The sequence below is a fragment of the Artemia sp. Qi Xiang Cuo genome, chromosome 16 (assembly GCF_049724085.1).
Source record: "Artemia sp. Qi Xiang Cuo chromosome 16, ASM4972408v1, whole genome shotgun sequence".
NCBI lineage: Eukaryota > Metazoa > Arthropoda > Branchiopoda > Anostraca > Artemiidae > Artemia > Artemia sp. Qi Xiang Cuo.
The window spans coordinates 56,050,691-56,066,004 of NC_142809.1; the positions used below are offsets into that span (position 1 = coordinate 56,050,691).

General features: G+C 34.2%; 1 protein-coding gene across 1 annotated transcript in view; it reads right to left on the reverse strand.

Moving 5' to 3' along the window:
* The window catches only part of LOC148943114 (ras-specific guanine nucleotide-releasing factor 2-like), a 441,376-nt gene that overhangs the window by 405,467 nt on the left and 20,595 nt on the right, over positions 1-15,314 (reverse strand). The window contains exon 2 of the mRNA XM_089102441.1: positions 4,028-4,330. Coding sequence (XP_088958567.1) covers positions 4,028-4,186 — 159 coding nt within the window. The 5' untranslated portion in view covers positions 4,187-4,330. The remainder of the gene's footprint in view (positions 1-4,027; positions 4,331-15,314) is intronic.

Genomic DNA, 15,314 nt, shown 5'->3' on the forward strand with positions numbered 1-15,314 from the left:
TTTGCCGTACATCACTGTTCGATGTGTTCAACGATGCTATTCCTATAAATCACATCGGTAGTTAATACATTTGATGTCGCTATTCTTATGATTTACATATTAAATCAGAATTTATAATGCTTGTATCACTATTTGACGTACATCACCGTTCGATGTGTTCAACGATGCTATTCCTATAAATCACATAGGTAGTCAATACATTTGATGTCCCTATTCTTATGATTTACAAATTAAATCAGAATTTACAATGCTTGTATCACTATTTGACATACACCGCTGTTCGATGTGTTCAACGATGCTTTTCTTATAAATCACATCGGTAGTTGATATATATGATATCACTATTCTTATGATTTACAAATTAAACCGGAATTTACATCGCTTGTATCACTATTTGACGTATATCGCTTTTCGATATGGTATTTGACGATACTACTCTTATAAATCACAATCACATCGGTAGTTGATGTATATGATATCGCTATTCTTATGATTTATATGCGCTTCCTTCACTTCAAAAAAGGATTTATCTCCATTTATTGAGCAGTAGCAACTTGTCTCCAAGATCTAAATAAGCTCCCCACAGAGATATGGAAAACAAATTTCCTGTGTTATCTCCTATTAAACCTTCCATTAGGACAAAATATATTCTACGAAAACTGGGGATCTTCAATATGAATCTCTTTAATTTTATCTTTGTTAGTTTAAGAAACAGAGACATGGTTCTTGTGTTTCGGAAGTACCTGGAATATGGCTATTACTCTAATTTGAACCATGGAGAAGGGATAAATGGATGAACAATTGTAAATATTCTGCTTCTTCAGCCCTCAGAAGTAAATAAGTCAGATCAGGGTTCTTTAGGAAACATTGAATTCTTATTAACCTCATACACTTATGATAATTATAAGGATCTTCACTCTGGAATATTCGGATGTCATTCTTCATTAAATACTCCACAATTAGATAGAATTACGTACAGTAAATTATTAAGGGACGGTACTGCTTGGATGGAAAAATGACCATATACAATGTTTATCTATCAGTTCATGGTAAAGAACCGTAACTAAGGAGAGAATTGGGCCAATAGTAACCAAAACTCTGAACACGGAGTTTTAATTACAGTTAATATATCGAAAGATTCTAATTTGTTTAGGATTTCAAATTTAAAAGAATTTTATATGTAACTAATCATCAAAAGCAACGAGCCTCAGGAACTTTGCCTGATTTTTGAAATAGTTGAACACTCCTAAAAAGACAATTGATCTTGACAAATATCACACAATCAAACTCATGACGTGTGATACAGTCACATACCATAAGAGTCTATATTCTGGCTTTCTATTTATATGCTGGACAAAAATTTTAAACAGTTTTTAACAATATATAGTTTTTCATTTAATTGTTTTTCGTTTCTGTTTTTTTTTTTTTTTTTTTTGTATAATCTGATTGTGACCAGTAGATTGTAGAAGGGTAAGAAGGGCAACATTTCGATTTTAGAATAATATCCAGAGAAATAAATTTTGTTATGCTTTATTGATGTTTGATTTGTTTTTTTTTTTTTACTGTTTTTTTTTCTCAGTAAGTAATTGGCTATTGTTCTCTGAGTTTGTGATCCGTATATACTCACCTAATTGCAGGCCAAGGAGCCTTTGGAGGGACTAGCACAGTGTATTATTATATGTGTATTGATAATGAATAAAATATTTTCGTATTGTTATCGTATCGTATCACAATCTGGAAACACATAGTATATTTTGATTTAAATTTCCACGTCAACTTTTCCTGAAAAATAAAAGTTAATGCTATATTTTGTTCCTAAGACATTACATATGTACCATTTGGACAACCTGTAGGCACATACACTTTTTTGATTTAGTTCAATAGTAGCAGCAGTGGCAATAGTAGTAACCCTGAAAGTTTCTACTTTAATCAGCAGTCACCCTTGAGATACTACTGATGCGTCCTAGTGACCGCCAACCTGCAACAAAATCCTAATTTCTTTTTAAATTTCTGGCACTTCTTATTTAAGTTATGAAATCAAAAATTGCTTTTTGTTATTTATAATTATAAGCCCCCCCCCATGGTTTTCATAACTCTTTTCTGCTTGGAAAAATTCTGGGTGCCTGCCTGTTTTACTCATCTATTCTCCAAAACGATGGCATTTCAATTAAAGTATTTTGGAAGCATAAAAGTCACCATATTTCTTTTAGGAAATAATGAAAAAGTTCCTATGTTTAATTTTAATTTATTAATAGATGATAAGAGATCTGTGTACTGACTTTGCAAGAGGATGGTCAAGGAGTGTCTTCTAAAAATATCGGGTGGTTAGGGTACACTTTCAGAAACCTATATCAGCGGGAAGAAAAGTTTATACAGTGTGTTAAAGTGAAACTAATCGGGTTAACCCTCTCATGGCTGTCCCTTAGTAATTGAGATGTCCTAGGGTGTACAATGGGACTGATAATGACACAGCTCAATAAGTATTGAAGATACATAAAAAGGATACATAAGGATACAATAAGGATTAAGATGAAAATGTCTAAACTTTTGAAATTTTTGGATCTTTGCCTTTATAAATAAACTGAGCATATTAAGAGAAAGAGCGAATTTTTTAATACGGAGAGCTAGGAATTAAATTTAATTGAACCTATATTAAATGAAATAAAATTATAACGTATAAAATCAACTTGTAAGATGATGGACATCGAATAGTTACATCATTCTTAGAGTCCATATTACTGTCTTCATTTATATTACAACTGACCTTTTCCATTTAATTTGCCTGTGGAATTTCCAAGTTATGAAAAAAAATATCGACATTTAATGAAATATCTGAATGAGGTTTTATTGAATTACAAACCGGGGAAAAAGTTGTTCTTTTTATACAAAATTATGTTAAAAGGTGGAAAACTTGCATGGTACTCCTTATAAGTTTTTCAAGTTCAAAATTTTATAAGAATGTTTTATTTAACGTAGCCCTTTTCCCTAACTATTGACTCCTGAATGCTACACTATGGTTAATCTTCCATTTACTGATTTTTTATCTCACTATGAAATACATTTTTCTTGGTTTATCTTCCCCAGTAACTATTGAAGTTTTCAAAAAGCTCCAATAAGCTGAAGCATTTGATGAATTTGAACCAGCATAAAATTTCCGACATTTGAAGTTGCCAAGGACAGTGAAAATGAAATCTGGATGATGGAAATGGCTAAGCGAAAGCTTAGCCATTTAGTAAAATCGAGAATTGAACTTTTGATGAAAAGAGTCTCCATTTGCAGTTATGCAGTTTTTGGTTGTAGGAGGCACCAAGTAAAAATAAAATTAAATACAGAAAAAAATCGTGAGTGAAAAACCACCAAAAACAGGCTTGAAACAGGTGACATCAAACGACTTAAGAGGGTGTATATTTCCTTTGAAGGTGTAATTATCTTTATGAATCAACAGATTATTAATGTATGTGTCTTTACTGACAAAAGACATTGCCAAATTTAACTAATTAGTTTACTTATTTATTTTCATGGTTTTGCTTTGGCAACTCTGACGGAAATGTGGCACTGACCTAAAGACTTAATAATCTTGAAACAGTACCTAGAAAAATCTTCAAAGATCAAGGTTATCAGATATGAATATGCCTAAGATGGGTCCAAATGGGAAAAACTGTTTTGTCTTAATGTCTCTGTGTTTAAGAAATGTTATTACTACTTACAGCAATTTGGTAATAACTAACTTCAAAGGAAAGCGGGGAAACTAAATTATTAAGTTATAATAATAATAAATAAAATAAAATTATTAATAATATATAACAATTTTTTTTAAATTAATAAATAGATTAAGATTAATTAATTATAATTATTTGTATTTAATATCAAATTAACATTAACTTAATATTAATTAAAATATTACTTAAAAATAATTATAATCATAAACAAAATAATAATAGTAAAAATTAAGTAATAAATAGCTTCTAAGGCGAATGGGGAAAAATTAGTCCTAAAATTTCTTCATTGATAAAAACTAAATTCTTACTTGATACAACGTAAACCACTTTGACTGCCACTTGGTTCCATCCGCAGTTCTCTTGTAAAGTGGACCTGCCAAAGAAGCGTCATATCTTGCTCGCTCTGCTAACATTAACAGCTGACTTTCCGTGACCTTGATTGGCCTTTGCATTTTAGGACTCAGCATTTTGCTGTTCCCTTGAATTGTAATATACTCTTCCTGGTATTCAGCCACTTTGAAATTCTAGGAGGATTTGGGGTTGGTTTCTTCAAATTGTAGGCAATTCTAAATTTAGTCAAAAGGAGATTCTCTATGTTGATAAAATCACGACTATAAAAGAAAACCTATGTAAAAAGTTTTCATAATTTTCTTTGTTTTCGCCTATTTCTAGCGTATTGTTCAATCTAAAATGCACAGCAAATTTATAAAATGCAATTTGGCTGCGTTGCCAACGCTTTGATATAAACTCTACCTAGTTTTCTGACTAAAGCTGTACCGTAAGATATTAACTTTTACCATCTGAACAGCAGGTTACAAATTTGCTGTAACCAGAGGAAAATTTTCGATAAACTAAAACTAGGAACAGATAGCCTATGTGAGTAAAAAAAAGAGCTAGCAAAACCAAAATGTCCCATAAAATTGGATCATAACAAAAAATTTCTAATTTTACCAGGACCTCTAAATTGTGTCAAAAACGGTACATTTATACCACATTGACAACGCTGCAATTTGTTAGATGGGTAGACCTTAACCTCAGCACTGAATTATAGTAAAACTGCCGTCTTACGTCAAAGGCTAATTTTCGTCTATTTTCAGAGTATTGTTCAATCTAAAAAAAATACAAAGCAAATCCCAGAAATGACATTTGGTAAATGGATTAAGCTTAATCTCAGTTGCCAAATGATTTTTGGTAACTGAAAAAATGTCGTCGTATCAAAACCATTTAAGTGCAAAAGAAGAACGGAAAATATATAAACACTGATGTATGTTTTTTTTCCCTCTGTTTGAGTTCACTTAAAAAAATTTTTTTTAGCAGTGAAGACGGCTCCGCGGAGGTCCTTGCCAAAATATTTGTATTTTTCACTTCTTTTTATTCACTAGATGAAAATCACCCTTGTTTTATTAGATGTTTTTTTTAATCATATTCATTTTTTCAAAGGTGCGATAAAGTGAGGAAAACGGGAGATTCGTTTAAGAGTAGTATTGATTAGGTGGTACTAGGGGTCGTAATCTGAACCTTTTTGGTCTTTGCATTTTTGGACTCAGCATTTTGCTGTTCCCTTGGACCGTCCCTGAATCGACAAAATATTTGTATTTTGAACTTCTTTTTATTCACTGGCTGAAAAAAACGCTTTTCTTATTAGTTTTTTTTTTAATTACATTCATTTTTTCAGAGGTGCAATAAACTGGGGAAAAGGGGAGATTCTTTTAATATTAGTATTGATTAGATGGTACTAGGGGTTCTAATATGAACCTTTTTGGCCATTATATTTTAGGACTCAGCATTTCGCTGTTCCTCTGAATTGTCCCTGAATCGCCAAAATATTTGTATTTCTTACTTCTTATTATTCACTGTCTGAAAATCACCCTTGTATTATTAGTTGTTTTTCTAATTATATTCATTTTCTCAGAGGTGCAAAAAACTGGGAAAAAAGGGGAGATTCGTTTAATAGTAGCATTGATTAGATGGTACTAGGGGCCCTAACATGAACCTTTTATAGACACTTAAAGGCATTATGTAATTTTATTTTAAAAGGGTTAGATGTTTAAGTTCTTTGCTTTATTTGTAGCTGTCTGCTTTTTAAATAGTGCTTTTTTAAATATGCTTTTTAAATAGTTTATGTTATGGAACTCTAAGTAAGGAGCGGCTTTTACTAAAAGTAACCAAAATAAGGGGATGATAATAGCACACACACATCAGATAATTTGATGCAAATATCATTAAATTTTGGTTCTTCGAAATTTACAAGCCTGTATAATTTTAATTCATTTTAAAAAAGGGACAAAACAGCCCCAAAAGGGTGAGTGGTCTTGATTGAAACTATATTATCAACTCAGTATATAAGATATGCCTATTGGAGAGGCTTCAAGCCTCTATTTATTAAGGATTAATTAAGGACTATAAAGGATGATTACGGATGAGTATCTATTGGTTTTTCTCCCGGGAATGATCTTACTGAACTAATAGTCCAGAAAATTGGGAAAAGGCTCATTTTAAATGCAAAGTTTCGGTGCCCTTTTTAAGCACCAAAAATAGTGTCACAGAAAATTGGTAATTTCTGCTGTTTTGTGCCACAATGCAATAATTTTGCTCCAGAGAAGGAGATTTAAGATCATCAAAGAATCATATATAGAGCTTCCCATTTTCGGAGGCAGTAATGCCGCGGGGGGGGGGGCTCATTCATTCCTGAGGGAATATATTGTCCATACAAAATAAACATTTATATAGACAGCTATTTTAAAGCTTCATTTTATAAATTTGATTAATTTTAGGCTTAGTAAATTATGCACGGCGATGCATGCACGTGCATCAGCTTTTATGAAGGAGGGCCAGTGGCTCTTGATGTAAGTAAGGAGGGAATATGTCTGAAGCCTCAAAAAGTGCAATTTATGCACTTTTAGGATCCGACTGAAGCTACTGACTGAAGCTACGGATCCGACTGAAGCTACCTCCTGAAAAGGGTTTGACCCCCATTCCGCACACCCGACTAGTTCCAGTCAAGAAAGGAGCACGTCAAGGAGCAGTCACCTCTCCAGACCTTTTCAATAACTGTGTCCTTGATGCACAAGATCAATTTCCATCTTCGCTGATTCTGTCATCTGTTAACTTGTCTTTGGTATGTTACGTGGACGACATCCTGAATCTTGGCCGAACCCTTCAGCGGACAATTGATATCTTCGAAATCCTCGAAGCTGAATATCTTAAAGTTGGACTTCAGTTCAACTCTTCAAAATCAGAAATCGTCCTATTCAATTGGAAAACTGATTTTTGTGTTCCTACCAATGCCCTTGGTTCTAGATCTGTCCAGCCAGTGGATCACCTCATTTATGCTCTTAATATATATATATATATATATATATATATATATATATATATATATATATATATATATATATATATATATATATATATATATATATATATATATATTATATATATATTAAGAACATTAATTTTGTTTGTTTGCAAATGACGTCATGTACTATGGTAGTACATCATACAAGCATTTTGTAGTACATCATATAAGCTTTTTTCTATATGATGTCATGCATGGCATAAATAAAATTGTTCTGATCGGTTATTTATATAGTATAACGTCTTTTGGAAGGCCCAAAAAGCGAAAATTTGCCGTGGCAGTTACTATAAATGATGATTCTTTGGAACCAACACCTGAACTATCAAACATGTTAAGATGTGAAAATCGAAAACCTGGACTATCAATTACGGCAACACCAATAAGTGCAGCTAAAGCAAAATCCATTGCTAAATTGTCTGAAGTAATCATAATCCAAAATTGTGTGAAAAATGAAATGAAGAGCAAAGCCACATGCGGCAGCGGCGTGTCAAATATGAAAGTTAAGAGCAAAGACACTCACGGTTAGAAGGCATGTGCTTCCGACACCGAGCATGTGATCAAGTCAAAAATGAAAATGAAGACCAGCATGGACAACGAGGATCGAAATGTGTTAAAATTAAAAATGATAGCGATGACTATTGAGTTTGGGATTTTGACAAGGATAAGGTCAAAAATACCTACCATACTTTTGTTAAAAAAACAAAGGTTCGGCGATATGTATTTCATAATGACGAAACACAAGCCGAGGTAAAACGAACCACACAAAATAAAAATCATAGCGATGATGATTGGTTTTTGGATTTTGACATGCATAAGGTCATCAATGCCCACCATACCTTTGAAAATAAAAAAAACGGACTAAATAAATCGTTGGAAGATAAAAAAGTTTTTGTCCGACCCCCCAGAACAATTAAAAGAAACAAAGGTTCGGTGACATGTCTTTCATAATGACAAACGACTAGCCGAAGCAAAAGTTAAAGGTCCAATAAAAAGAAAATTTTTACAAAGGCACTATTTTTAATTTAAGGTCCATTTGAACGGCATGACCTCAAGAAAAGGCTCAGATTGTCTGTGTTTAGAAAACAAGCGACATGTGGCAGTATGGTATAAAAAGGGTGTTCAGGTGGCTTTAACATAGAATATGTAAAATTATTAATGTCAAAACTGTTTTAACCCAAAAGCTTTGATATTTGCCTTGGAATACCAGAACTGAATTTCAACTCTAGGTTGCAGTGGCCAAATTCAAATTCCAGTTAATATTAAAGCCACTAAAACAATCTTTTATTTGGTTGTGGTACCGTGGATTGGGCAATACTTTGGTCGGTACAAAACCCCAGCTTGCGCAGGGGTAACGTATGCGTCGTTAATCCATAGACTAATAATTAAAAGTACAAAATAAAAATACCTAGGAGATAGTTTGTCAGTAAAAGTTTTCTATAGTAAAAATGGGGAACCACTCACATTCATACTAAATGTAATACACAGTGAAAGCCTAGCTCAATTACCCAATAAAAATAAGTTCCTTCATTATATTATCACTATATACACTATATACACTATAACACTATATAACCCTATATACACTATTACACTGTAACACATAACACTATAACACTATAAAATATAACACTATAACACTATAACATGTATACTATAACACTATAACAAATAACACTATAACATGTATACTATAACACTATAACACTATATCAAAGAGCCACACTTGTGCCTCTTTAAAGAGGCGACCCACCACAATGTTAAGCGATTTCCTGTCCTAGCAGTCGCAGAGAGACGGCGGTGATCGCATTTTGTAGCCTAAGCTCAAACTAAGAAACATACAAAATTTCACCCCCTCCAACTTTATCTTCATGGGGGAAAGTGGGCCGGAAGTTTCGACCCTTCCACCACAGCCCCCCTTTAACATTGTCTGATTGGGCTGAAATTTAGAGGATGAGCTTTCCTAGGGCCTGGAGGCTCATTCTCAAAATTTAAGCTCAATCCGATCACTCCTTCCCTGTTTTCCAAAAACCAAATATAGCCATTTAATGTTCATCAAGTTTTTTTTTATCAGCCACGCCTACAGGCCACAGTTGGCAACGGATCCGGGTGAGTGAGGACTCATTCGAAGCGGAAATCGACCTGTTAGGGCTTTTTGATATTTTCAGGCCGAAAAAATTATCTCCCAAATTCACATTTACGTAAACCTCGTTTCGCTATAAGAGCCCATGTTAATTTTTCCCACCACAGCCCCCCTTTAACATTGTCCGATCGGGCTGAAATTTAGAGGATAAGGTTTCTTATGGCTTAGAAACTTATCCTCAAAATTTCAGCTCAATCCGATCACTCCATCCATGTTTTCCAAAAAACAGATATCAAGTTGTTTTTTTTATCAGCCACGCCTACAGGCCACAGTTGGCAACAGATCCGGTTGAATGAGAACTCATTCGAAGCGGAATTCGACCTGTTAGGGCCTTTTGATATTTTCAGACCGACAAAATTATCCCCCGAATTTACATTTACGAAAAACCTCTTTTCCTATAAGAGGCCATGTTAATTTTTGAAATTCCTAAAAGCATAGTATTTCATTATTAAATTAGATCAAAATAATCCTCTTAACCTGACAAGACCGACTGCAAGCTTCCAAAAATTCCAGCTCTTTCCCAGAAGCTTTTTTATCGAAAAACGAAAATCTTACTTTGAATTTGCTTGCATCGAAAATGGATCTCAGAGACTAAAAATAACTTCACGAGAGTATCTGATGGTACATCGGTCAATGATCCTCTCTGTCGGAAGGCCTGGTTTTAATTCCCCGTTAGAGTAAAATTTTTATATTTTTAATTTAAAATAGTATCTCTCAAATTCAAAGTAAAAAAAAACTCAGTTTCTTTTTTAAATCCAATCTATTAAATCTTTCGGCTCAACAGGAGTCCCCAGAAGAATATCACAGTCGGCTTTCAGCTTACAGGTAAGTCTCCACTGCTTTGATAGCATTCCACATACTTGCATGTTCGAAGAAAAGTTGCTCGAAATAAAAGCCTTAACACAAGAATCTTCAAAAGCGGGGGGTTTGGGGGGCGGCAGCCCCCAAACCCCCCTCAGCTTACAGGTAAGTCTCCAATGCTTTGATAATTTACTCTGACGGGCTGAAATTTAGAGGATAAGCTTTCCTAGGGTCTGGAAGCTTATCCTCAAAATTTCAGCTCAATCCGATCACTCCTTCTATGTTTTCTAAAAATTAAATATAAAGTTATATTTTTTTATCAGCCACGCCTAAAGGCCACATTTGGCAACGGATCCGGGTGAATGAGGACTCATTCGAAGCAGAATTTGATCTGTTAAGGCCTTTTGATATTTTCAGACCGAAAAAATTATCCCCCGAATTTACATTTACAAAAAACCTCGTTTTCCTATAAGACCCCATGTTAATTTTTGAAATTCATAAAAGCATAGTATTTCTTTATTAAATTAGATCAAAATAGTCCTCTTAACCTGACAAGACTGACTGCAAGCTTCCAAAAATTTCAGCTCTTTCCCAGAAGCTTTTTTGTCGAAAAACGAAAATCTTACTTTGTATTTGCTTGCGTTGAAAATAGATTGCAGAGACTAAAAATAATTTAACAAGAGTGTCTGATAGTACAGTGGTCAGTATTTCTGTCTGTCATGTGGAATACCCGGGTTCGATTCCCCGTCAGAGTAAATTTTTTATATATTGAATTTAAAGTAGTATCTCTTAAATTTAAAGTTAAAAAAAAACTCAGTTTCTTTTTTAATTCCAATCTATTAAATCCTTCAGCTCAACAGGCGTCTCCAGAAGAATATCACAGTCGGCCTTCAGCTTACAGGTAAGTCTCCACTGCTTTGATAACATGCCGCATACCCGCATGCTCGAAGAAAAGTTGAAAAAAGAAAATCTTACTGTGCATTTGATTTGAGTATTCAGGAATTAAAAGCCTTAACAAAAGAATCTTCAAAAGGGGGGGGTTTTGGGGGCGGTAGCCCCCCAACTTTAACTCCTGACACGATCAGCTAACAGTTATTCAAGCAATAATAAGTAATAAACTGTACAAAAACGTGCAGAAATTATTTGAAAAAAAACTACGTTTTCTAAATAGTTAAAGAGGCTGAGTCACAAGTTCAAACCTTAAAACGTACAGGGATTAGGAGGTACAGTTGGGGGGCCTCCACCCCCCAAACTCCGCGCTTTTGCAGCCTCTTTTGTTAAGGTTTTTTAAGTCCTGTAGCTTGCAATCAGTTGGTCGTACCAAGTTCATCACATTATAGCTTGTTATCGGTTAGGGAAAAATCTCCTGTAAAATATCCAGCAAACAGGCTCAGTACTGTTTCTAATCAAAGAGATGCAGTAGGATGTTCTTACGGTAAAAAATTCAAGCAGACTTCGCTCGTGTTGCAAAACATTTCTTTGCAAAGGAAAAAGCGGGGGTTTAGGGGGGCGGCAGACCCCAAAAATAAAAATCTTGACACAAGAGGCTGCAAAAGTAGGGGATTTGGGGGGTGGCAGCCCCCCAACTGTACCTCCTAATCCCTGTACGTTTTAAGGTTCGAACTTGTGACTCAGCCTCTTTAACTCTTTAGAAAACGTAGTTTTTTTCAAATAATACATTATATACACTATATACACTTTGATACTAACTATATTAACTTTGATGAGTGCTTGGTTTAAACAATAGACTTGTCGATTTCTCGAGTCTGTTACAAGATTAAATAAAAAAAACAATTTTTTTAACTGAAAGTAAAGAGCGACATTAAAACTTAAAACGAACAGAAATTATTCCGTATATGAAATAAGCTGTCCCCTCCTCAACACCTCGCTCTTTACGCTAAAGTTTTTTATAGTTTTAAAAGTAGAGTTGTGAGAGAGTCTAACTTTAGCGTAAAGAGCGAGGTGTTGAGGAGGGGACAGCCCCTTTCATATACGGAATGATTTTTGTTCGTTTTAAGTTTTAATGTCGCTCCTTACTTTCAGTTAAAAAAAACTTGTTTTTTTATATAATTTTTGAACGTTTTTAAATTAATACAGGTTTTGATTTTAGCTCCCCGTACATGAATAATTAAAACAAAATTTGCATATTAATTTTACTTTTATTTGGATAAATATCTTCCTCGAAAGCTGTTTAATTTTATTTACGAACGTTTTTATTAGTAATAGATATACGTAACTTACGAATTAAGGTACGTAACGAACTTCTATATTCATATATTTGTAATATGTATATTAGGGGGTTCGTCCCCTATTTAATGCCTCGCTTTTCATGCTAAAGTTTGAATTTTGTTCTAATTCTTTAAAAATGATCCTTTATACACAAAGGCCATTAATTAGAATAAATGGCTCTTCTGAAAGTACTAAAAAACCTTTGGCGTAAAGAGCGAGGTATTGGCTAGGGGGCGAACCCAGATCATATACGTAATAATTTCTGTTCGTTTTAAGTTTTGATATTGCTCCTTACTTTCAGTTGAAAAACTTGTTTTTTTTTATATCTGATCGTTTTTTTAAATAACGCTGGGAAATCCGGTGCCCCCTTCATATAAATATCCCTTCCCGCATGAAAACTTCCTCCATGGAACTATCCTTCCACGTAACCCTTGCCCCCCCCCCCTGAAATAAAATCCTTCCTGAAAACGTCTTTATACTTCCCAATAGCCAATACTATATGTAAACATTGGGGTAAAGTTCATAACTTTCAGCCCTTCCCCTGGGGACTTTGGGGGATCAAGTCATCCTAAAAGATATAGCTATTATATTTTCGACCATGCTGAACAAAATGGTTTGCTCAAAATTTTGATTGGGTGACTTTGAAAGAAAATGAGCGTGGGAGGGGGCCTAGTTGTCCTCCATTTTTTTCAGTCACTTAAAAAGGGCACTAAAATTTTTAATTTCCGTTCGAATAAGCCCTCCCGTGATTTCATAGGACCATTGGCTCGATACAATCACCCCTGGAAAAAAAAGGACACGCATCCGTGATCTTTCTTCTGGCAAAAAATACAAAATTCCACATTTTGGCAGATAGAAGCTTGAAACTTCTACAATAGGGTTCTCTGATACGCTGAATCTGATGGCGTGACTTTCATTAAGGTTCTGTATCTTTTAGGGGATGTTTCCCCCTTTTTTCGAAAATCAGGCAAATTATTTCAGGCACGTAACTTTTGATGGGTAAAACTAAACTTATATATTTGAAATCAGCATAAAAATCTGATTCTTTTGATGTATCTATTGGTTTCAAAATTCCGGTTTTTAGAGTTTCGGTTGCTATTGAGCCGGATCGCTCCTTACTTACAGTTTGTTACCACGAACTGTTTGATTTAACATTTTTAAAGAACAGGTGTTTTTGTTGTGTTTTTGTTTTTGTTGTGAACAGGTGGACAAAAAACATTTATGGTAGCAAATTTCCGGTAAATGGAAACAAAACCCAATTAATCAGTTTAGGTTTTGGTATAAAAATTCAAAATTTTAAATTTATAGTCTTACATAATCTTTGGAAGGTACCATTTATTGTAAGGGAAGAACACCAAGAACACCAGTGAAATCCGTTTAAAAAGTGCTTTAACAAATGTTTTTTTTTACATTTCCAGATCGGGACGCAATCTGCCACTTGTACATAATCCCGTGACAAAAGATTTTTTCGTCTGACAAAGTATCCGTGATTAGATAACTTACAAAAAAAAGAAATTAGAAGCGATATAAGGGGCCGTACACAAAAAGTTTCACATTTAATCTCCCTTAGAATACTAAAAATGGCTTTAAAGCCCCCATATAAGCTAAAAGAAACTTCTTTAAGAATTGTACATTCTCTCCTCCAAAAAAGCTCTGGACGATCCCTGTCATTTTATTTTAAAACAGGTTTAAAATAAGGGTATCCTAACGGTCCCTCATCTCCCAAGAGATATGTCCTGGCTCTTGTCAATCATGAAAAAACAGAACAGTTTTAGGTTATCTGATTCCTGTGATAAATCAGTGAACAGTGAAAACAGTGAAACAGTTAAACTCAGCTTAACAATAACAGTAACAGTGAAACAGTTAAAAACAGCTAAAACAGTGAAAACAAGAGTTCAGGTTCACACAAAATTCCTTAAAAATAAATCCTCCATAATTGTTCTTCCCTCTAATGTATACGGTACAGTCGTGTACCATTCAATTAAAATGGATTAAAATGGGGTCTCCTTAGCCTTTCCTTTACGTCTCCCCCTTGGAAAAACTATAGCTCTTTTTGGTACCCCTCCCCATAGAAAAATTGAACAACGCATTTAACTATCTGCGTTTTAGCCACAAGTTCTATGCCAAAAGTTAAATTACCCCTTTCATGAAATTCTCGTCGTTCATATTTTAATGTGGATCATATTTACTCATTGACAACATTTGAACTTTTTAAAAGACTATTTCCAAATCCAATTTTTAATCTAATAAACACCTTCAAAAAGCTGCAGCATATGACTATATTATAAAACAGTTCGTGGTAACCAACTGTAAGTAAGGATCGACCCGGCTCGATGGTAACCGAAACTCTAAGAAACGGAATTTTGATACCAATAGATACATCAAAAGAATCAAATTTTAATTTTGATTTCAAATAAATAAGTTTCATCAAGTTTAATTATACCCATCAAAAGTTACCCGCCAGAGAAAATTTGGCTGATTTACGAAAAAAGGGGGAAAGACCCCCTAAAAATTATAGAACCTTAATGAAAATCACACCATCATATTCAGCGTATTAAAGAACCCTACTGTAGAGGTTTCTAGCTCCTATCTACAAAAATGTGGAATTTTCCATTTTTTGCCAGAAGAAAGATCACGGATGCGTGTTTATTTGTTTTTTTTTTTTTTTTTTTTTTCTTTTTCCAAGGGGTGATCGTATCGACCCAGTGGCCCTAGAATATAGTGGGAGGGCTCATTTGAACGGAAAATTAAAAGTTCTAGTGCCCTTTTTAAGTGACCAAAAAAATTGAGGGCAACAAGGCCCCCTCCCCCGCTCATTTTTTTCCCAAAGTCACCTGATCTAAATTTTGAGATAGCCATTTTGTTCAGCATGGTCGAAAATATTATAACTATGTCTTTTAAGATGACTTAATCCCTCAAAGCCCCCAGGGGGAGGGCTGAAATTTATTAACTTTACTCATTGTTAACATTTAGTTTTGGTTATTGGGAAGTATACAGACGTTTTCAGGGGGAATTTTTTCGGGTAGTAGGGGTTGGGGGAGGGTCGGGGGTTATATGGGAGGGTCTT